Consider the following 21,984-nt stretch of genomic DNA (forward strand, 5'->3'; position numbering starts at 1 on the left):
TTTTAAAAGATAACGTCGATTATCTTGGTCGAATCTGTCTTACACTTGTTATATATTATAGTCTTACAAAAAAACTCTTCAAGATGTTAATCTCCCCCTTTTTTTGTCCTTTCCATTTCCCCTATTTTTACAACATTCATTAATGTTTCAAAACAATATTAACTGCCATTTTGCCAAATGTGCACGTGGCCATGTCCTTGTCTATAAAATCAGAGGAATGATACAGCCCTAATTTGGAGTCAATTTTGGGCCAACTTTTTTCTTATTTTTTAATTTTAAAAAATAACAAAATTACCCTACCAAACAATAGCGGTAGAAGCATTAGATTTTTGCTTGGGACGTGAGGCAAATCATGAATTTTGGCTTTACAAAAAAATAAAAATAAAAATAATTTACATGTTACCCTCAAAGTATTGCACTATTTTCCATCTCCCCTCAAATTACTAAGCTAACTATGTTAATGTCCTCATAAACTATCAAAAGATATCAATGCCCCAATAACAAAAATATCTTTCATAAAATTATAAACATTCCAAAATTTTTTTTTAAAAAAAATCTAAAAAAAAACCAAAATTATTATTATTTTTCTGAAAAAAAAAAAAAATGGTAAGAAGCACTTTAGTTCACCTAATATTGGGCTAAGTAGAGCGTGGCCATAAGGCCCATACTATAGATGATATCACGATTGGGCCTGGTCTATCCTAGCTAATGGGGCTAAGCTTGAAAGAAGCCCAATTTTCAACAATTTATTTATTCGTTCCCTTACTGTATCGTTGACTTCTGAACTTTGACCTAAAAGTAATATCCAGTTCAAACTCAAACCCCAGTCCTTAAAACATTTTGATATTCGAGTTTAGGATGAGTACGAATTGGGTAGAAGATATATTTACCATTCTCGGCTTCATATTATTTAAATAAATCTTGGCCCACAGCCTAGAAATCATATTAAGAACAATTTGTTCAACAATCCACATTCTTTTACGTCCTCAAAGGGCAATTCCATCAAGTACCAGGTTTTATGAAACAAAGGGCTTTAGTTTAAATTCATTTTTTACTGCTTTAGTCAAAAATGAATATTTCTTTTAAAAAAATAAAAATAATAAGAGTTAATAATTTTTTTGGTACTTGAGTTTTAAGAATTTTTAATTTTTCTCTTAGGTTTTAAAACATGAAAAAACTAATACCTCAGATTTTGAAAAAAATTGAATCCCCTCCTCCAGTTTGAAAAATTCTATGGAGGTGGTTCGGCCACTCCTAATGTCAAACTAGGAGGTGGCCGACCACCCCTAGAGAATTTTTCAAACTAAATGTAGTGATTCGATCATTTTCAAAATTTGAAGTACTAATTTTGTCATATTTTAAAACTTAAAAAAAAAAAAAAAAAAAATTAAAAACCTCCAAACTTAAGTGCCAAAAAAGTTATTAACTCAAATAATAACTCAATACTCAACACATGTAGAACAAAGATATTTTGAATAGGAAAAAAGAAAGTTACAGTACATTAACCTCCATAGTCCATATATGCGCCTCAGAAATCAACAGCAAAACCAAATTGGTACTACTTTTTACCCCTAGAAGGGAAACCCTTCCCCACTGTTTTGGACAGACCCACGACATGACACCCTCACTTGATCACATGGGGCCACACCAGCAAAGCAAAAGCTGCGTCTGTTTACAGTACATAACTGTTGATCGTACTTTATACATATACTACAACTTGCACGTATATTTTATTTATTTATTTAAAATTATCCTCATAAAATCAAAAACTACTTTTCAGCGAAGCTGGAAGTTAGAATAGGAGCTTTGATCCCTTCAGAATTCTAATAGCCACCAAGTTTATCTTTATTATTATATCTCTTTATCAATTATTTTGAATTTTTATACGTATTTTTAGTATAATCTTATTAACAATTCTGGTAAATTTCAATTTAATTTAATAATAAATGTGAACGAATTATTTTAAAATTCCAGAAAAGTTCCCGTTCAAACGAATCCCCGTACACGTTCTCAAGAATCCGACTCTGACCGCCTAAACCCCTTCAAAGACGATAACCCCAACCTTCCCTGTTTATTTCCCTCTTTTTTTCTCTCCTCTTTCAGATTGGCGTGGGGGTTTTGGTCAAATGTGAGAAGAGGAAAACCATAACTATAAATACGCGCATCTTACCATGCGAATTTGCTTAGCTTTAATCGGAGCCGGGGGAACTGTAGCCTAGAGGAGAGGGGCTTTCAACATGACTAGCGCTAGCAAGCCTTCTAATGGTGGTGGTCCTGGCGGTCCGACCACCAGAGATGTCATCTGCACCGGCGGTGCCGGTGCCGCCGCTGGTTGGCTTTTTCACTTTCCCTTCAGTTTTCCACTTCAATTTCCCTAGGGTTTCTAATTTGGTTAATTTTGGTTTTAATTAACATTTTGATTATTGTCATTATTGTTGGTTCGTTTTTGCGTTTCCAGGCGCGATAGCGGCGACATTTTTGTGCCCATTGGATGTGATCAAGACGAGGTTACAGGTCCATGGCCATCCTCCTGCTCACAGAGGTATGCTAATGCAATCTCTACCTATTTGACTATTTTCGTTGAATTGTCTGTCTGAGGGAGCTCTGGATTTGTCAGTTTATATGCAGTTAGCAAACTAGCAATGTGGTTAGCGTTTCCTGTTAAGAAAGATATTTGGATGAATAAAAACAAGTGGTAGAAAGTACGTGCTCAATGTGTTAACACACATTTGTGATGTTCTGAAAATCTAGAATTTCGAATTTGCGGAATTTGTATGTTTTAATTGCCATATTAGAGATTACTCAATGCAATGTAGTGTATTGTAGTCCGAGGCTCTGATCACCAAGCCATGCTCCTCACTAGTTGTACTAGCTACATGAGCTTAACGCACGATTCTATGTGCAGCTCAATCTTTTAATTTTTAGACAAAGTTCAAACCAAAACTTGACCTAGATGAAGATTTACTAAATGGCTACCACTTTGAAGAGAGATTTGTATAATTTGTTTATTCTTTGATAGGAGGAATTCTGATACTTGCTATTCTAATTGATCTGTGACGGTTATTCACACTTTCCTTTTTGGTCTCCACTCAGGTAGTGTCATTATCACAAGCCTAAAGGACATATTAAGGACTGAAGGCTTCAAGGGAATGTATCGTGGCCTTTCACCGACTTTAGTAGCACTACTTCCGAACTGGGCAGTGAGTACTACTTTGCTTGCCTTCTTTCCGGAAAATATATGATTGGTAGCCCTTTTATGAGATATTTTGTCAAGTCTCCCTTATGAATAATGCTTTGGGGTGCATATGATGTTATCATTTGAGATAAAAATGAGAGCAGTACTATGAAGCAAGACTCAAGATGTGGTTTCAAGAGTCTATTTTACCCCAAACTTGCCTCTTCTTTATCTAATTACTATATTATGTATCAGGTTGTAAAAAACTTCTACCAACACCCCCCCCTCCAAAAAAAAAAAAAGAATCAAAATCAGGCTCTTCAATTTTGTCCTGGCTGTAAAGTGTGTACCAATCTTACCAACAAATTTCTTAAGCTGCCTCGTGGACATGGCTCTTTGATTGAAAAATTCTCCTACCCTGTTTTTTAATTACACATATCAGGTTAAAAAGGGAATACCATGAAATTAGCTGCCACTTTACAAATCATCCTGTTGGTTCTTGGCTAGTTGAACCCAAATACTGCGAGTATATATATTTTTCATAAACTGATAGTAAACTTTCTTATATAGTTCTTCATGTAGCTAACACCTTAAAGTTTCATCTTATGTACTTCTCCTATTTTTCCAAGTGACAAAGTGCTCATTTTGTATGTAGGTCTACTTCACAGTTTATGAGCATCAAAAAAAACGCCTACACCATTCACATGGTTCGTGTTTTATGGTGTCCTTTACTTGACAAATATGTGTTCATGTTCTTGATTTCTTTTGAGACAAATTGTCAATCAAGTAGTTATAAACATTTCTGAGTTAAGAAGACTTGAACTTTAATGGGTTGTTTGGTTGATTTCTTTTTCAATTCATTGTTTCCCTTTAATAGGGAATAGCGGGAATGAACTCACGATTGGTGCACATATGATAGCTGCTGCGAGTGCTGGAGCTGCCACTGCCCTTTTAACAAATCCACTGTGGGTTGTTAAGACCAGACTACAAGTAAGTTGGGCGTGCTTATGTTTGTAAGCCCCTCCAAATATATAAAAATACAGTATCTGTTTCTTCAGAATTGGCCTGGTCAAGATTCTGTGGAGGTCTGCTAGGAATTGTCATTCAATATCTTTTTGAATAGTGGAACATAGGCATCTGAGGCCTGTGGTGGTTGATAGATGGAACTAATAATTATTGGATTAGTAAAATCGAAGCCAAATTTGCAAGATTCATTTCACTGTTGCCCACTTTTCTTAATGTTTGCATTGCCAACTTATTTTTTCGCTCAAGATATGCTTGCAAATTGCAATGGTTGATCCTTTCTCTCTCTCTCTCTTTTCCCTAAAGATTATGTTAGCAATAATCCTTGTAATTTACAACCTGCGATAATGGAATGAAGGGCTGATTAAGCATGAAATGGTAGGACGGGCAACAGAGTTTATTTGTTGATTTGCTAGTGATCCCTTTGCCTTAATTTGGTTCCTTTCTGTTACCTATTATTTAATACTCTCATCCCCTAAATCACCCCCTTTTGTTCCCAAAATCAATTTTTCCATGGATATTTTTCTTTTTGCATATTTATTGAATTGTGGCTGATTAAAGTGGATGTTAGCATTGTTTTTATTGGTCGGTAAGAATTCCACCTGTGACCTATGCTACTCTGTCCTGCCCTTTTTCCACCAAAGCTAAGACCTAGGGGTCTCAAAATGGGTGATAACATTGTCCTTTAAGAATACTGTTTTAATAGTGATCTTAAAATCTTAGATATTACCTGATGATTCTGTGCTTGAAAACCTGGTTCAGGAAATGTTGTCTTTGATAAAATGATGTTTCAATCTATTGCATTATATGGCTAGTAATACCCATGGTTTCTTGTATTTCACATTTTGTTTCATGTCATTGTGGTGTTGTTCTGGATGTTCATTTGTTTTTCATTTTCTTGCAGACACAGGGAATGAGGCAGGACGTGGTTCCTTACAAAAGCATGCTTTCTGCTTTGACAAGAATTGCACACGAGGAAGGCATTCGGGGATTGTATAGGTAAGTTCATCCTTAATTTAATATGTAGTATGTAAATTTGGACATATCTAGTATCTGGTTCGCAATCTTTAAAACGTAGTATGTTTGGCGAGTCAAGCAGCTATCAAGTCTTTACTTCAGCTGGTTATAAGTAATAGTTGATTGGAATGGTTGAGACCCATTCTGCTAATTTGCAAAGCAAAATCTTCATGCCCTGTTTTTTAAGTTGTGATGATAATATTGTGGTTTGATACAGTGGCATTCTTCCTTCATTGGCTGGGATAAGTCATGTTGCAATTCAATTTCCTGCATATGAAACGATCAAGAGTTATATGGCAAAAAGGGGTACTGATGGTTTGTTTATTTCTTTGACTGGTTGCATATACCGGAATCTTGTGTGTTTTCCTACATTTAGTTGGTGCTGATCATATGAAGTTGAAATTGTCAGGTAACACAACAGTTGATAAGTTGAGTCCTGGGAGCGTTGCTATTGCCTCTTCAGTGGCAAAAGTGTTTGCCTCCGTGATGACTTACCCACACGAGGTACATTTGGCTGGACTCTTCTTTTGCTAAACTGCAGTGTATGGCCAATTGCCCAAGAAACTCTTCATTTCCAGTTCTCTCACGCTCTGTTTCTGTTGTATTGAAATCCAAATAATCAGGTAGTGCGTTCCCGGTTGCAAGAGCAAGGGCAGGCCAGAAATACTGAAGTCCGATACACTGGGGTTATCGATTGCGTTAAGAAGGTGTTCCAAAAGGAAGGCCTTCCTGGTTTTTACCGTGGTTGTGCAACTAATCTGTTGAGAACCACTCCGTCTGCTGTTATTACGTTTACCAGTTATGAAATGATTCATAGGTTCTTGGAGCAGGTTATACCTCCCGACAAGAAGCATTCATAGACCCACCACCAAAACGGATGCACTGGGGGAGAGCATGACAACCTATTGCGGCAAATCATAAAACCCAATTAACTTAGACCGGCTAACAGCAAGACAGTGATTGACTAATTTTTTGTCCTCTGTACCGTTAGGGAAATTTTTTGCAAGAATAAAGATGCTCAATTAGCTTGAATTTGTCCTGCTGAAAAAGGGAGAGAAATTACACAAAAATAAACTTGTTAGGCCTAAAAATTCTAAACCGAATGTGTAGGTATGTCCGTAAAAACCACTTCAATTTTTTTAGAAACATTTTCGATTGTTAATGCTTTTTAGAGGGTGTATTTTGTTTAAAAAAGTGTTGTAATGTAATATAAATGTGAAAATAGTTGAGTGTTTCGTGTTTTGATTTTGAGTATTTTTGTTTTGAAAACAGAAAACAAATTGAGAAGGGGAATGATTTAATAAACAATGCTCTGATCATTTGTGTTCAATGAATGATGGAAGAAAAAAACAAAGTTGATGAATTTGTGCCCAAATATGACATACATCTAATCCCTCCTTTTCCTGATATTTTCAATTAACTCGAGTAAAGGTAATAAGTTGGACTGGAAAGTGGCTTAAAGTATTAAAAGCCATTCAAATAACTTCTTATCTGAGCCGTTGAAATTTCTTTTCTGTCACTGTGGAAATTGAGATGTCACCTCAATACGGCAGCAGTGAAGTGACGGTCAAAAGATCCCCAGTAGGATCAGAGCTAGCAAATCAATTTTATCTCCTGAGATTCCCTTTAATTTGATTCGTTAGGTTCGAAGTGAACCTCCAATCAACAGGTCCGAAAAGTCGGCTTCAAACGAGTCGAGCGAACTGAGATTTAAAAAAATGATTAAATACCTAATACCTCGTTTGGTTTGGGAACTTTATTTTTACTTTTCTGGGATTTAGTTTTTATCATAGGAGGTCTATATAGTTTTGATAAATGATTAAATTAGTCAATACATCAATTGACCGTTAGTTGACCTAATAGAATTTCACGTAGACCAATCAGATGTTGACACCTCCAATGGTGGTTGGGGGTGGCCGAACGGGGTGGCTGAGCCACCCCCAGTACCCACTGCGGGTGGGTTTCGGCCACCCCCTTGGTGGGGTGGCTCAGCCACCGCCACCCCTTTGGAGCCAAGGGGGTGGCTCGGCCACTCCCATCCGGCCAGATTATTTTCTTTAAGGGTTAAATACCTAATACCCCATGGGGTTTAGGAACTTTATTTTTACCCCCTGGGTTTGGTTTTTATCACAGGAGGTTCCTGCGGTTTTGATAAATGACCAAGTTAGTCCATCCGTCATTTGACCGTTAGTTAACCTAACGGAATTTCATGTGGAGCAATCAGATGTTGACATGTGGCCCTACTTAATTTTTTTAAAATTAAAAAAAAATGTATTTTTTTTAAAAAAAAAAAAAAGAAAGAAAAGGAAAAAAAATTGGGGGTGGCCTAGGCCAAAGAGCCACCCCCAATTTTTTTTCCTTTTTTTTTTTTTAAAAAAAAAAATACATTTTTTTTTTTTATAATTTAAAAAAAATTAAGTAGGGCCACATGTCAACATCTGATTGGTCCACATGGAATTTAGTTAGGTCAATTAACGGTCAACTGACGGATAGACTAACTTGGTCATTTATCAAAACCACAGGGACCTCCTGTGATAAAAACCAAACCTCAGGGGGGTAAAAATGAAGTTCCTAAACCCCAGGAGGGTATTAGGTATTTAACCCTTAAAGAAAATAAATACTTTTTTAAAAAAGCTAACTAGCCGGAGCTCGCATAACACAAGCTACGTCGTGTAGGCAACTCAGTACTTGAAAAATGACCTCCCATAAATAAAGAAGAGAGAATAACTTTTATAGGGTCTTGGCACAAACCAAGGTCTTTGTGCCCTCCAATAAGAAGGCGACACATCAGCGTGGAACACTATAACAAAAATATGGTGTTTCACCTAATCTTTTTTCTAGAATATCTAAAACAAAATACCTTCTAGAATAACCTTTTCATATTTTTCTCCGAAACCACCCCAGTCACCAACCTGCCGTCGGAGACACCGTCGGAGACAACTCCGGTGACGACGCCGGAGACGACAGAGAAAGCCGGAGATTGAAGTTATGATTAATTTTTCCGATCAGTAGGGGGATTTTTATGCGCAAAGCTGTGTTATTTGCCGGAGATATTCCTATAACCAAAAATAAAAAAAGAACTATATTAATATATTCATTTCTCTTGTAGTTTTGGGCAAGAAAAAGAGAAAGAAAAGGAAAGGAGGGCGAGAGAACCGTGTGGCTAGAGAGATTTGTGAATATGTATATGATCAGCTCATGTTTCTAATTTTTTTTTTTTTTTTTCTTTTTTGTTTCCTTCTCTCTTCCCTTCCCTTTCCTTTTTGCCAATACAGTGTGAATAAATAATGAAAATAAATAAATAAATAAATAAATCTGGGTGTGAGTTCATTCTTAGTGATAATCAACCTTTAATATTTCTTTGCAGGAAGAATGAGAACAAAATTAGCGTACCCGGCGTCGTCTTTGGCGGTAGGTTGGTGGCTAGGGTGGTTTTGAAGAAAAATATGAAAAGATTATTCCAGAATAGGGTCGGCAATTTTGACACGACCCGCAAACCCGACACGAACACGACACGAAGTTAGTAGGTTTTGGGTTTGGGCTTATTGGGTTCGGGTCTTAATCCGGTAGACCCAATTAAATTCGTGTCTGGCGGGTCGACCCAGCGGGTCCGCAGGTCAGCCGGGTCTCGGGTGACCCGCCAGACCCATCACCCATTTAAAAAAAAAAAAAAACCTGAAGTCAGTAAGTGTAAACCGGGGTACCTACAGTCCACTACAGAGTCCCCCACTACGGCGCCGCACTACCCCAGGTCCCCAACACAGGCGGCCCCCCCCCCCCACCCAACCCGTGACTGAGTCACCTTAGTCACGGATTGTCTCTCCTCTCTCCCTCTCAGCTGTATCTCCCGATTCTCCCTCTCTCCCTCTCAGCTGTAACTTCCAATTCATATTAGTATTTTTTAACGGGTCGGGTCAGGTTACGTGTTTAGCGCATGAGTCGTATCGGGTCGTGTCTACCCGATCTTACCCGGCTATGTTAAACGGGTCGTGTCGGGTTACCCGGGTAATTTTCGTGTCATAATCGTGTCAGACCCGTTAACCCGATTAGCTAAACGGGTCGTGTTCGTGTCTTGGGTAATCGGGTCACGGGTCTTAGTGGGTTCTAATCGGGTCTACCCGATTACCCGTTTTGCCACCCCTATTGTAGAAGGTGTTTTGTTTTAAGTATTCTAGAAAAAAGATTAAGTGAAACTCTATATTTTTGTTATAGTGTTCCACGCTGATGTGTTCACCTTCTTATTGGAGGGCACAAAGACCTTGGTTTGTGCCAAGACCCTATAGAAGTTATTCTCTAAAAAATATGATATATTTCATACTTGGGAGGAGGATTAGGGCAATTTCTTTGCAATAGCCCTGCACCAAAAGTTAGTCAAAGTATGTAGACATTGATTTAAATTTTTAGGATAAGTAATGATTTAACAAAGTATTAGACTTAAAGGTTTTGGGGTTGAACCTTGACTTTGTCAAATTACCTTCATTTAAATTAAATATTTCATATGTTAAAACCTCACTTATTAAAAGAGAGTTTGAGCTCATATGTTATGGGAAGAGTTAAAGTAATGATTAAGTGATTACTTCTTCTTATCAGCTTAAGCTTTTGGGAAAGAGAAATGTTATGAGTATCAAATTTTTTACCAAGAGATCGAGGCTTACCAAATTGATGTATAGCTTATTCATTGGTACCCATTACATTTATTTTAATTAATTATTTTGTTTCTCTTCAATGAATGAGTTACATATATATACCAGTTAGGTAATCTTCTCTTAGTAAAAAATTTAGTACCTCTAACATTTCTCTTCGGGAAAAGTGGTAATTTAACAATAGCTAGTCATTTTAGCTAAAAAAAAAAAATTAGCTGTTATAGTGCTCAAACAAATTTGTTGAGCATGGTACACCCAACAAAATGGAATTTTCCAAGTAAAATTCCATTTGTATGGGTTCCGAAAAAGAGGCATTCTCCACTACTCGCTCGCTTCGGATCCGAGAATGTATAGAATTCTTTTTAAATTTGATATTCTTAAATTCATAATTGTTAGTTGTCTATCTCATTTAAGCGTTTAAAATAAGCCATATTTCAGCATTTAATGAGAAAGTTACCCTCAAGGAAACATAGGTTTAATAGTTTCCTTATTAAATGCTGAAACATGACTTATTTTAGACGTCTAGATGAGATGGACGATTAAAATTTATAAATTTAAAGAGAATTCTAGGAGATCTTAATCCCACTCACTTGTCCCAACTAAGCACTCAAAAGTCATTATTGACCTTCATTCCAACCATCCAAATTATGCCATAATTTTTTATTTTATTTAAATAAAAAAATAAGTTTTATGAAGGTCAAGGGAGCTGAAGATGAGTAATGCCATATTTTACAGGGTCACAAAGTCGCACTTGTAATGCAATACAATTTTGTTGCCGGCCGGCTAAGTAGTTAATAATTGAGATTCCTGAAGATTGTTGGATGAAGAAGATGGAATATTATGTTTTGGCCATCACCACAGACTCCACAGGATTTTTTTAACTAGAAAGGAAAAGAAGAGGATGCACATGCATGAGGCTTATCATTGGAGAAATGGAATGAAATGCTAAGTTAAATGTAACACGCGGGACAAAAGCAAAGGAGTAAATTCTAAGTTGAGTGTGTTTCTCAGTAATAATAAGTTGAGCACGATAAAGCTTGTAGGCTTTAGATCAAAGGAGGCTCAACAATCCAAGTTGAAAATCGAAATTTTTGAAGTTTCTATACAATCTCGATCGACCGAGATGTTTTTGGCACTTGTCGAAGGAAATTTTGGGGGAGAAAATAGACGATCGTGATTGAATTTGGTGTTCTTGATTAATTGAAAAAGCATCTCCACGTATCTCTGTCTGCACACGCAGGATGAGATCGACGGCCGAAAATTTTGTGCTTTTTTGTGCAAAATCCATGAGACATTACTATTATTACTTAAATTTAAGAATAGCATAATTATAACTCTAAGAACATTTATGCTACTTCAGCTTAATAGTAGTCCGAAGTTCTTGGTGGGAAGAGTGAGTGAGGATTTTGAGGGGTTTGCTTGCTTATAAGAAGGAGAAAGGGACATGCTTAACGATGGGAATGGGTTATCAGCTTTTTCATTGATTCAGTGATGGGTTTTTGTTTTCTTTTTTTGGCAATTTCAAAGCAAGGACTGGGCTTTCAATGGTTGAAGGGTGCCTTTTTCAAGAAAAATTCTATTTGTTTGGGTCTTGAAAAAGAGGCATTCAATCCACTCCTCCCGATTCCCAACTAACCCACAATCGTTTATACAATTTTCTGGTGGAATCCAGCGCTCTCAAAACAGAGTAGGTAATCCGGTGGCATTACAACAATGGAAGGATTGCAATACCTTGCTGAGATACCTGAACGCAGTACTCGCGAACAGTTTCAGATTTTGATCGACGAACCTGTTTATAAGGTTAAGAAATTAGCTTCCAGAGCAGATATGGAACAGATTGATGGATGGGCAACATGTTTAAATACGATGAATCGTAGATATGTTTCTTTAAGCACCAATCACTGAATGGCTCACTTGGACATTACAACAAACACTAAACAAGTAAGTATTACACATCAATGCATACAATCCACAACTTATTTGATACAAGGTAGATTGCAAAAAAGCAGTGAAAAAAATAATCCGAAATCTCTGCTATATATATATATATATATATATATATATATATATATGAATGATACTAATAACTCCATTCATATTATGTACATTCCCCCAAAACTTTAACCTATCAACGATATATGCCTTCCATGAACAACACAGAACGAGTAGATGAGAAGAAAATGAAATTTCAAAGCACACTCATTTGCGTCTGAAGGAGTGTTAAACATATTCTTATCCCTACTCGAAAGCATAGCAGCATGGAGAAGAAATTTAGCTACTGATATTAGGTGTAGTAGACCTACTAGTCCAATTAGTGTTCACAGAAATTGGTGAAGGTGGCAGCTGTTTAGTCTTCAACAATCCAACCTCATCAGGTTAAGGCGAAATTGATGGCTTTACATTCACGATCACATCATCATCAAATCCCTTCTCTTGATCCTCCGGCGCATCATTACCACTTTGAATCTGCTTCAAAGCCTCCAAGACCTCATCCATGCTAGGTCTCGTTTCCTTGTCTAGTTGTATGCAATGAAAAGCCAACTGTGCCACCAAAATGGTCATCCTTTCAACTTCTTTATCCGACTCAAATCCAAGATGTGGGTCGATCAACTCATGGAATGCGGATTTTTCAATCTTGTTTATGGCCAAGTTAGCCAAGTTAATTTCATGCCTATGCCTAGCTAGATCAACAGCTGGCAGAGATGATATAAGCTCGATTAGAACAACCCCAAAGCTGTAAACGTCACTTTTAGTAGTAACCTGATAACATTGATGATATTCTGGGTCAAGATAGCCTGGAGTTCCTTGAGGAGCTGTTGAGACATGGCTGATATCATTGGGGAACAGCCGAGAAAGCCCAAAATCTGCAACTTTGACGCAAAAATTGTTGTCGAGGAGAATGTTGTTAGTCTTCACATCGCGATGTATGATTTCAGAAGCATGGAGGTAAGCCAATGCAGTAGCAGTTTCTATGGCAATGCTCATACGAGTAGGCCATGTGAGTGAACCTGGCGTCGCTCGTTCTCCATGAATATGGTCGGCAACAGTGCCATTGGGAATATATTCATATACAAGAAGAAGTTGACGGCTGCGGTGTGAGGTGCAACCATAAAGGGAGACTAGATTTTTATGGCGCAAGCGGGTGAGGATTTCAACTTCATTCATGAACTGTGTTACTTGTCTGTAGTTGTGCTCGTATAGGCGCTTGACTGCAACTTCCCGCCCATCACGAAGTTTGCCTAGTTAAGAGAATTAGCCCATGTTACAAGATGCATGCCAAATCTCTGTTTCTTTCTTTAATTTTCTATTGTTATTCTTTTTTGCGCTTTTGCTTAGAAAGTTTAAACCGTAATTGAGGTGAGGATGAAAGTGAAACAATGTTGTGTTTATCATCTTACCATAGTAGACAATTCCAAATCCTCCATCTCCAAGTTCTTTTTCAGTATCAAAATTATTGGTCGCTTTTTCAAGATCGCAGTAGGAGTAAACAGGGACTCCATAGTAGATACTCCCCCCTTCCAGGTCTGATCTTGAGGATGGATCAGAATTAGCATTCTTTGCCAGCATGTTTGAAGAAGCATATTTTTTCTTATAATGATGCCGCATAATAAAGAAAGAGCAAATTATTATGAAGATGGCTGAACATCCGACACCTAAAGTAGAGTAAAGGAAGGAGTTAAGTGTCAACTGACAAGAAGCAATGGAGGAAATTCATGAGATTGAAAAATTTTCTATTGAAGGTTACACAATAGAACTTACGCATGAAAGACACAAGTTTGAAAAATTAACTACTTCTTTACAAGTATTGTGATGGCATCCTAATCATTCACGTTTGGCATTTGAACCTGGCCATCATCTAGGATATAGCCTTGGACAAAAGGAGCCATTAGATGGCAGATGGAAAATTTGCCGTTGCATGAAAATTACAAATTTAGTGCTCTAAAGCTAAAGCTTTGACAACTAACCACACTCAGTGGAGAAAATAAAAAAGGCTTGGAACTAGCAACTTAGATGTGATGAATAACATAATACTACTTTAATATGGAATAATTTTATTCCCATAGGCTGTCCAATCACAACTGAGTAACAATTTTCAACAAGAAATCTGATTGAAGAGGTATCTCACCTAATCCTATCGCCAGTTGCTTTGTGCGACTCTCTGCAACAGAAGAGACAAACATATATAAAAGATGTTAGTTTAAACAATGAGTAATGAAGTGAAGCAGCAAAATTGGCAGCCTTTGAATCCCTTAAAAGGGTTAGTAAGAAAGAAATGTCAAAACCCGCTCATATATATGTATCTCATATGGGTTTCATTGCAACAGAGTTAATTATTACTATTACTCATAATCTAAAATTGACACTCATCCAAATCAGCTAAAGCTATCGCTTTATAGGAGTCGATTATGGCATGGAACAGACATACTAGCAGCACATGTATTAGGAATAAATAAAACGTAAAAAGAAAAATAAAAAGAAATTTGTATGCATTTTCATGATTAATGCATCCGCAAATATTACTGTGTTATTCCTATTTTTATACCTTTCTTTGCAACGCCACAATAAAGTTTCCCCTCGTCGTTGGGCTTACATTCTTCAGAGACATTCACTTGGAGGTCGAACTTAGCTGTTATAAGTCCAACCAGGGTATCATCAACTGGACTCGGATTCTTTGGGAGCTGAATAATTGAACATCTAGAAAGAGAACTGGGAACACCAACGCTTGAATCACTATAGTAGATATTATACTCACCCCTGCAGCTCGTATTTTTAAACTTTGGAGGGGGAGGAATATAGGGATCGCTTTTGCATTTAAAAAAGGTCTGATTGGGTGTGATGATTTCAAAAGAGATGAACGAAGAATTGGGAAAACTCAAATTGGTTAAGGATTCGCATCTACGGAAGACCATGTGATCCCAAAGCTCGTTGTCAAACATACGTATGGTGGAGTTATTCAGAAAGAAGCCTAGAAATTCATATGGTCTTCCACCGTTCAGTTTGATCATTGGATTCGGAACCTGACAATCTACTATGTTAACACCGCATTCTGGGTTTGACATATTGGTGAATGGAAAGCCAGTCACGTTCGGATATCGACAGTGAAACTCTGGACATCTTTGGGCGAATCCCCCTTCTTCTTCTTCTTGAGCCGAAAGAAGCAGCACGAAGTGTGAGAGAACAAAGAAAACGAACAGAAAGACAGAAGCCATCCCGAAAATCTCAATTCAGTACCGGAGAAAACAAAGAACACCACCAACAACTTGTTGCTCTAAATTGAAATAATGTCTTTCCTTGTTTCTTGACTATATAACATTTAGTTTCTGAGTTTAACACGCTAGTTGACTTGGAAATTGGATATGGAAGACTTGCAATATGAGAATAGAGCAAGTCGGGGGTACCCATGTGATAATAATTGACCTGTGCTTTTGGAAATTTCTTAATACCACAGCCGAAGATTAATTGTACTGATCAGGTGAGGGATTTTCCTACCCATCTTCCTCATGGACCCGCATTTACGAAGACTTGACTCCTTGACTCTTCAAAGCCTCTGAACATCCAAAAAATTTGATGAAAATCAATGCGGCTGGTTTCAATCGTCCAATCTTGATGATGACTAAAACCAAAACGAAAAAGATCTCTCATGAGTCACACCCATGTTTTATTTGTTGATTTGCTAGTGATCCCTTTGCCTTAATTTGGTTCCTTTCTGTTACCTATTATTTAATACTCTCATCCCCTAAATCACCCCCTTTTGTTCCCAAAATCAATTTTTCCATGGATATTTTTCTTTTTGCATATTTATTGAATTGTGGCTGATTAAAGTGGATGTTAGCATTGTTTTTATTGGTCGGTAAGAATTCTACCTGTGACCTATGCTACTCTGTCCAGACCTTTTTCCACCAAAGCTAAGACCTAGGGGTCTCAAAATGGGTGATAACATTGTCCTATAAGAATACTGTTTTAATTGTGATCTTAAAATCTTAGATATTACCTGATGATTCTGTGCTTGAAAACCTGGTTCAGGAAATGTTGTCTTTGATAAAATGATGTTTCAATCTATTGCCATGATACGGCTAGTAATACCCATGGTTTCTTGCATTTCACATTTTGTTTCATGTCATTGTGGTGTTGTTCTGGATGTTCATTTGTTTTTCATTTCCTTGCAGACACAGGGAATGAGGCAGGACGTGGTTCCTTACAAAAGCATGCTTTCTGCTTTGACAAGAATTGCACACGAGAAAGGCATTCGGGGATTGTATAGGTAAGTTCATCCTTAATTTAGTATGTAGTATGTAAATTTGGACATATCTAGTATCTGGTTCGCAATCTTTAAAGCATAGTATGTTTGGCGAGTCAAGCAGCTATCTAGTCTTTACTTCAGCTGGTTATAAGTAATAGTTGATTGGAATGGTTGAGACCCATTCTGCTAATTTGACAAAGCAAAATCTTCATGCCCTGTTTTTTTAAGTTGTGATGATAATATTGTGGTTTGATACAGTGGCATTCTTCCTTCATTGGCTGGGGTAAGTCATGTTGCAATTCAATTTCCTGCATATGAAACGATCAAGAGTTATATGGCAAAAAGGGGTACTGATGGTTTGTTTATTTCTTTGACTGGTTGCATATACCGGAATCTTGTGTGTTTTCCTACATTTAGTTGGTGCTGATCATATAAATGTGAAATTGTCAGGTAACACAACAGTTGATAAGTTGAGTCCTGGGAGCGTTGCTATTGCCTCTTCAGTGGCAAAAGTGTTTGCCTCCGTGATGACTTACCCACACGAGGTACATTTGGCTGGACTCTTCTTTTGCTAAACTGCAGTGTATGGCCAATTGCCCATGAAACTCTTCATTTCCAGTTCTCTCACGCTCTGTTTCTACTGTATTGAAATCCAAATAATCAGGTAGTGCGTTCCCGGTTGCAAGAGCAAGGGCAGGCCAGAAATACTGAAGTCCGATACACCGGGGTTATTGATTGCGTTAAGAAGGTGTTCCAAAAGGAAGGCCTTCCTGGTTTTTACCGTGGTTGTGCTACTAATCTGTTGAGAACCACTCCGTCTGCTGTTATTACGTTTACCAGTTAAGAAATGATTCATAGGTTCTTGGAGCAGGTTATACCTCCCGACAAGAAGCATTCATAGACCCACCACCAAAACGGATGCACTGGGGGAGAGCATGACAACCTATTTGCGGCAAATCATAAAACCCAATTAACTTAGACCGGCTAACAGCAAGACAGTGATTGACTAATTTTTTGTCCTCTGTACCGTTAGGGAAATTTTTTGCAAGAATAAAGATGCTCAATTAGCTTGAATTTGCCCTGCTGAAAAAGGGAGAAAAATTACACAAAAATAAACTTGTTAGGCCTAAAAATTCTAAACCGAATGTGTAGGTATGTACGTAAAAACTACTTCAATTTTTTTAAAAACATTTTTGATTGTTAATGTATTTTAGAGGGTGTTTTTTATTTGGAAAAGTGTTGTAATGTAACATAAATGTGAAAATAGTTGGGTATTCGTGTTTTAATTTTGAGTATTTTTGTTTTGAAAATAGAAAACAAAATTGAGAAGGGGAATGATTTAATCAACAATGCTGATCATTTGTGTTCAATGAATGATTGAAGAAAAAAAGAAAGAAAAAAAAAAAAAAGAAGTTGAATTTGTGCCCAAGTATGACATACCTCTAATCCCTCCTTTCCCTGATATTTTCAATCCACTCAGGTAAAGGTAATAAGTTGGACTGGAAAGTGGCTTAAAGTATTAAAAGCCATTCAAATAATTTCTTATCTGAGCCGTTGAAATTTCTTTTCTGTCACTGTGGGAAATTGAGATGTCACCTCAATACGGCAGCAGTGAAGTGACAGTCAAAAGATCCCCCAGTAGGATCAGAGCTAGCAAATCAATTTTCCCCCCGGAGATTCCCTTTAATTTGATTCGTGAGGTTCGAAGTGAACCTCCAAAATCCAATCAACTGGTCCAAAAAGCCGGCTTCAAACGAGTCAAGCGGAACTGAGATTTAAAGAAAAAAAAAAAAAAACTAACTAGCCGGAGAGCTCGCATAACACAAGCTACGTCCTGTAGGTAACTCAATCCTCGAAAAATGACCTCCCATAAATAAAGAAGATGGTAAATTTTCATACTTGGGAGGAGGATGAGGGCATTCTTTGCAATAGCCCTGCACCAAAAGTTAGTCAAAGTATGCGTACATTAATTTAAAAGAACAAGTAATGATTTAACAAAGTACTAGAGTTAAAGGTTTTGAAACTGAACATTGACTTTGTTAAATTACCTCAATTTAAATTAAATATTTCATGTGTTAAACTTTACTTATTAAAAAAGAGTTTGAGCTTATATGTGAGAGGAAAAGTTAAAGTAATAATTAAGTGATTACTTCTTGTGCTTTTGGAAAAGATAAATGTTATGAGTATTAAATTTTTTACCAAGAGGTCGAGGCTTACCAAATTGATGTGTAGCTTATTCATTAGTATTCATTATATTTATTTTAATTAATTGTTTTATTTTTCTTCAATGAATAAGTTACATATATACTAGTTAGGCAAGCTTCTCTTAATAAAAAATTTAAAACCCATACCATTTCTCTTTGAAAAAAGTGGTAATTTAACAATGCCTAGTCATTTTAGCTAAAAAAAAAAAAAAAAAATAGCTGTTATAGTGCTCAAACAAATTTGTTGAGCATGGTACACCCAACAAAATCGAAGGAGATTCTTTCTTTATTAGATCATTCTCTCCTCTCATTTTAAAAATTATGATTGTTGAAAAAATAATTAAATAAAATAGTGAAGTATTACTAAAATAGAGAATGAGATATACCTATTTTTTAGTAATTAAAAAAAAAAGTAGTAATTTTTGTAAATAAAATTGAGCTAAAAATTGATGAACAAGTTATACACAATAGTACGTACTAGTGCAAGAGTAATTTGGATTTGCGTGAGCATGCCGTATCTTTGTTTCCCTCTTTACGAGGTGGAGGTTTGAAGCTTTTAGGGAGGAAGAGGATTCTCTGGTCTCCCACGAGCCACAGTCGTAGTACGTAGTCCAAACAACTTTCACTTTCCACGGCTGCTGCTCCACCTTTTGTCCCTAAAGGAAGACGAAACAGGACAACAACACACGCACAAATCTAAGCAAAAAAAAGAAGAAGAAGAGCTTTCCGCAGGACTAGAAACGTTGCAGACAATCCTTTGACGAGTAATTAGAAATAGTTCGATCAATTTTGCACCATTTATGCCCCTTGAATAATATAAAAATTACAACAAACTCACCCAAGTTGCATGGCAAATGGCAATAACACAAATACATCGGACTGATTAACAAAAATTTTTGAGACAATTTCATGGGAGTCGCATTATGCTCCATCGGAACATAACATATTATGTTCACGAATTTATTACAGGAAATAAATTTAAGTAAATGCCCAGATGATTATTACTCCGGAATAGTAACCAGCACGGGGCGCCAAGCCTTTCTCAACAGCGCCCTGTGCCGGAAACCCGTCCAGGCCGGCCTCGGAGACGCCGTTCCGGCTTTCCAAACGTTCAAACCGCCGCTCACAATCGAACCGACACTCGTCTCTTTCGTGTCTCCGAACGGCGGCGAAGACCCGAAGAGGTCCTTGAGAGTTTTGTGTCCCTGCGCCGCCACCAAATCCTTGTCCTCCTTCTTTTGCGGAGAACAAATAGGAGGGATTAGTGGGTGAGCCATGCGAGGTGATCGGCGGCCTAGCAGCATTCGGAGAGTGGTCTTGCGGCGACGGAATTGGACAACAGGGCTCGTCCTCGGGCTTCGCGTGGGGCTCGGCGCCACGCCGCACTGGGTCGCCAGCAGCTTGAACTTCTGAAGCGTTGCCATGTATATATGCCCAGCTGGTTCTTTGCTCTCTCTCTCTCGCCCGTTTTCTCCTCCTGGGTTTCTTGAATTTCAGTGGGGTTTGAAATTTGGAGGTGGTTAATAAATGATGGTGGGGGAGTGAGTGAGAAAAGGATGTGATTGTTGGGAATGGGTTATCATCTTTTTCCCTTGAATCACTGATTGGTTTTCGTTTCTTTTTCTTTTCTTTTTTTCCGCAATTTCGAAGCTTGGACTGGGCGGTCGATGGTTGAAGGGTGCATTTTCCAAGTAAAATTCCTTTTGTATGGGTTCCGAAAAAGAGGCATTCTCCACTACTACTCGCTCGCTTCGGATCGATAAAGTATAGAATTTTTTTTAAAAAAGTTTGAAATTCTCAAATTCATAATTGTTAGTTGTTTATCTTATTTAAACGTTAAAATAAGTCATATTTTAGTATTTAATGAGAAAGTTACGCACCCAGGAAACATAAGTTTAGTAACTTCCTTATTAAATATTAAAACATGACTTATTTTAAACGCTAAATAAAATGGATGATTGAAATTTATAAATTTAAGAATCTCAAATTTAAAAGGAATTCTAAGAGATCTCAATCCCACTCACTTGTCCCAACTAAGCACTCAAAAGTCATTATTGACCTTCATTCTAACCATCCAAATTATGCCATAATTTTTTATTTTTTATTTTTTTTTTAAAGTAAGGTTTATGAAGGTCAAGGGAGCTGAAGATGAGTAATGGCATATTTTATAGGGTCACAAAGTCACACTTGTAATGCTATACAATTTTGTTGCCGGCCGGCTAAGTAGTTAATAATTGAGATTCCTGAAGATTGTTGGATGAAGAAGATGGAATATTATGTTTCGGCCATCACCACAGACTCCACAGGATTTTTTTAACTAGAAAGGAAAAGAAGAGGATGCACATGCATGAGGCTTATCATTGGAGAAATGGAACGAAATACTAAGTTAAATGTAACACGCGGGAAAAAAGCAAAGGAGTAAAATTCTAAGTTGAGTGTGTTTCTCAGTAATAATGAGTTGAGCACGATAAAGCTTGTAGGCTTTAGATCAAAGGAGGCTCAACAGTCCAAGTTGAAAATCGAAAATTTTGAAGTTTCTATACAATCTCGATCGACCGAGATGTTTTTGCCACTTGTCAAATTACTTTTGGGGAGAGAAAACGGACGATCGAGATTGAATTTAGTGTTCGTATCTCGGTTTGCATACGTAGGATGAGATCGACGGCTGAAAATTTTGTGTAACACTTAACACCACTACTTTTCATCTGTTTTTTTGCTTTTTTTGTGCGAAATCTATGGGACATTACTATTATTACTTAACTTTAAGAATAGCGTAATTATAACTCTAAGAACAATTATGCTACTTCAGCTTAATATATAGTAGTCCGAAGTTCTTGGTGGGAAGAGTTAGTGAGGATTTTGAGGGGTTTGATTGCTTTTTTTTTAATCTAAGCAAATACAAACATAGGGAAGGGTTATATAGGGGGATCCTTCCCACTATTGATCCTAATAGAAGAGTATAAGAGGGAGAAAGGGATATGCATATGCTTAACGTTGGGAATGGGTTATCAACTTTTTCATTGATTCAGTGATGGGTTTTTGTTTTCTTTTTTTGGCAATTTCAAAGCAAGGACTGGGCTTTCAATGGTTGAACTTGAAGGGTGCATTTTTCAAGTAAAATTCTATTTGTTTGGGTCTTGAAAAAGAGGCATTCAATCCACTCCTCCCGATTCCCAACTAACCCACAATCGTTTATACAATTTTCTGGTGGAATCCAGCGCTCTCAAAACAGAGTTGGGTCAATTTTTGCTTGCAATTCCAAGCGAAATCCGCCAAGAAATCCGGTGGCATTACAACAATGGAAGGATTGCAATACCTTTCTGAGATACCTGAACGCAGAACTCGCGAACAGTTTCAGATTTTGATTGACGAACCTGTTTATAAGGTTGTTAAGAAATTCGCTTCCAGAGCAGATATGGAACAGATTGATGGGTGAGCAACATGTTTAAATACGATAAGACAAAATTTGAAGATTTTGTTGAATCGTAGATATGTTTCTTTAAGCTCCAATCATTGAATGGCTCACTTGGACATTACAACAAACACTAAACAAGTAAAGTATTTAAACATCGATGCATACAATCCACTACTTATTTAATACATGGTAGAGTGCAAAAAAGCAGTGAAACAAATTATCCGAAATCTCTGCTATATATATATATATATATATATATATATATA

The 21,984-nt window shown here is 37.1% G+C and overlaps 3 protein-coding genes and 1 pseudogene across 3 annotated transcripts; 2 read left to right on the forward strand and 2 right to left on the reverse strand.

Moving 5' to 3' along the window:
- The first annotated feature begins 1,811 nt into the window (after positions 1-1,811).
- LOC132163968 (nicotinamide adenine dinucleotide transporter 2, mitochondrial-like) lies at positions 1,812-6,545 on the forward strand. Its single transcript, XM_059574360.1, has 9 exons — positions 1,812-2,331; positions 2,459-2,542; positions 3,094-3,200; positions 3,831-3,882; positions 4,053-4,165; positions 5,103-5,197; positions 5,433-5,521; positions 5,625-5,719; positions 5,839-6,545. The coding sequence occupies exons 1-9, from the start codon at positions 2,238-2,240 to the stop codon at positions 6,073-6,075; spliced, it is 966 nt and encodes a 321-aa protein (XP_059430343.1). The 5' UTR covers positions 1,812-2,237; the 3' UTR covers positions 6,076-6,545.
- A 5,345-nt stretch (positions 6,546-11,890) lies between these two features.
- LOC132164035 (LEAF RUST 10 DISEASE-RESISTANCE LOCUS RECEPTOR-LIKE PROTEIN KINASE-like 1.1) lies at positions 11,891-15,188 on the reverse strand. Its single transcript, XM_059574445.1, has 4 exons — positions 14,402-15,188; positions 13,985-14,017; positions 13,257-13,511; positions 11,891-13,097 (listed from the first exon to the last, which is right to left on the reverse strand). Exons 1-4 carry the CDS (start codon positions 15,066-15,068, stop codon positions 12,235-12,237), a joined length of 1,818 nt encoding a protein of 605 aa, XP_059430428.1. The 5' UTR covers positions 15,069-15,188; the 3' UTR covers positions 11,891-12,234.
- A 597-nt stretch (positions 15,189-15,785) lies between these two features.
- LOC132173923 (nicotinamide adenine dinucleotide transporter 2, mitochondrial-like) lies at positions 15,786-17,296 on the forward strand (annotated as a pseudogene).
- Positions 17,297-19,118: 1,822 nt separating this feature from the next.
- On the reverse strand, positions 19,119-19,776 carry LOC132167541 (uncharacterized). Its single transcript, XM_059578545.1, has one exon. It carries the CDS (start codon positions 19,725-19,727, stop codon positions 19,305-19,307), a length of 423 nt encoding a protein of 140 aa, XP_059434528.1. The 5' UTR covers positions 19,728-19,776; the 3' UTR covers positions 19,119-19,304.
- Between the last annotated feature and the right edge of the window lie 2,208 nt (positions 19,777-21,984).

This window comes from Corylus avellana, chromosome ca1, assembly GCF_901000735.1.
Source record: "Corylus avellana chromosome ca1, CavTom2PMs-1.0".
NCBI classification, from domain to species: domain Eukaryota; kingdom Viridiplantae; phylum Streptophyta; class Magnoliopsida; order Fagales; family Betulaceae; genus Corylus; species Corylus avellana.

Bases quoted from the DNA above. Each gene is read 5' to 3' on its own strand.
- LOC132167541 (XM_059578545.1), bottom strand. From the start codon at position 19,727: ATGGCAACGCTTCAGAAGTTCAAGCTGCTGGCGACCCAGTGCGGCGTG.
- LOC132164035 (XM_059574445.1), bottom strand. From the start codon at position 15,068: ATGGCTTCTGTCTTTCTGTTCGTTTTCTTTGTTCTCTCACACTTCGTG. The intron at 13,512-13,984 runs GTGAGATACCTC...ACTCTACTTTAG, and splicing joins GCAACTGGCGATAGGATTAG to GTGTCGGATGTTCAGCCATC. The intron at 13,098-13,256 runs GTAAGATGATAA...TCTCTTAACTAG, and splicing joins ATTTGGAATTGTCTACTATG to GCAAACTTCGTGATGGGCGG.
- LOC132163968 (XM_059574360.1), top strand. From the start codon at position 2,238: ATGACTAGCGCTAGCAAGCCTTCTAATGGTGGTGGTCCTGGCGGTCCG. The intron at 4,166-5,102 runs GTAAGTTGGGCG...ATTTTCTTGCAG, and splicing joins TTGTTAAGACCAGACTACAA to ACACAGGGAATGAGGCAGGA. The intron at 5,198-5,432 runs GTAAGTTCATCC...GGTTTGATACAG, and splicing joins GGCATTCGGGGATTGTATAG to TGGCATTCTTCCTTCATTGG.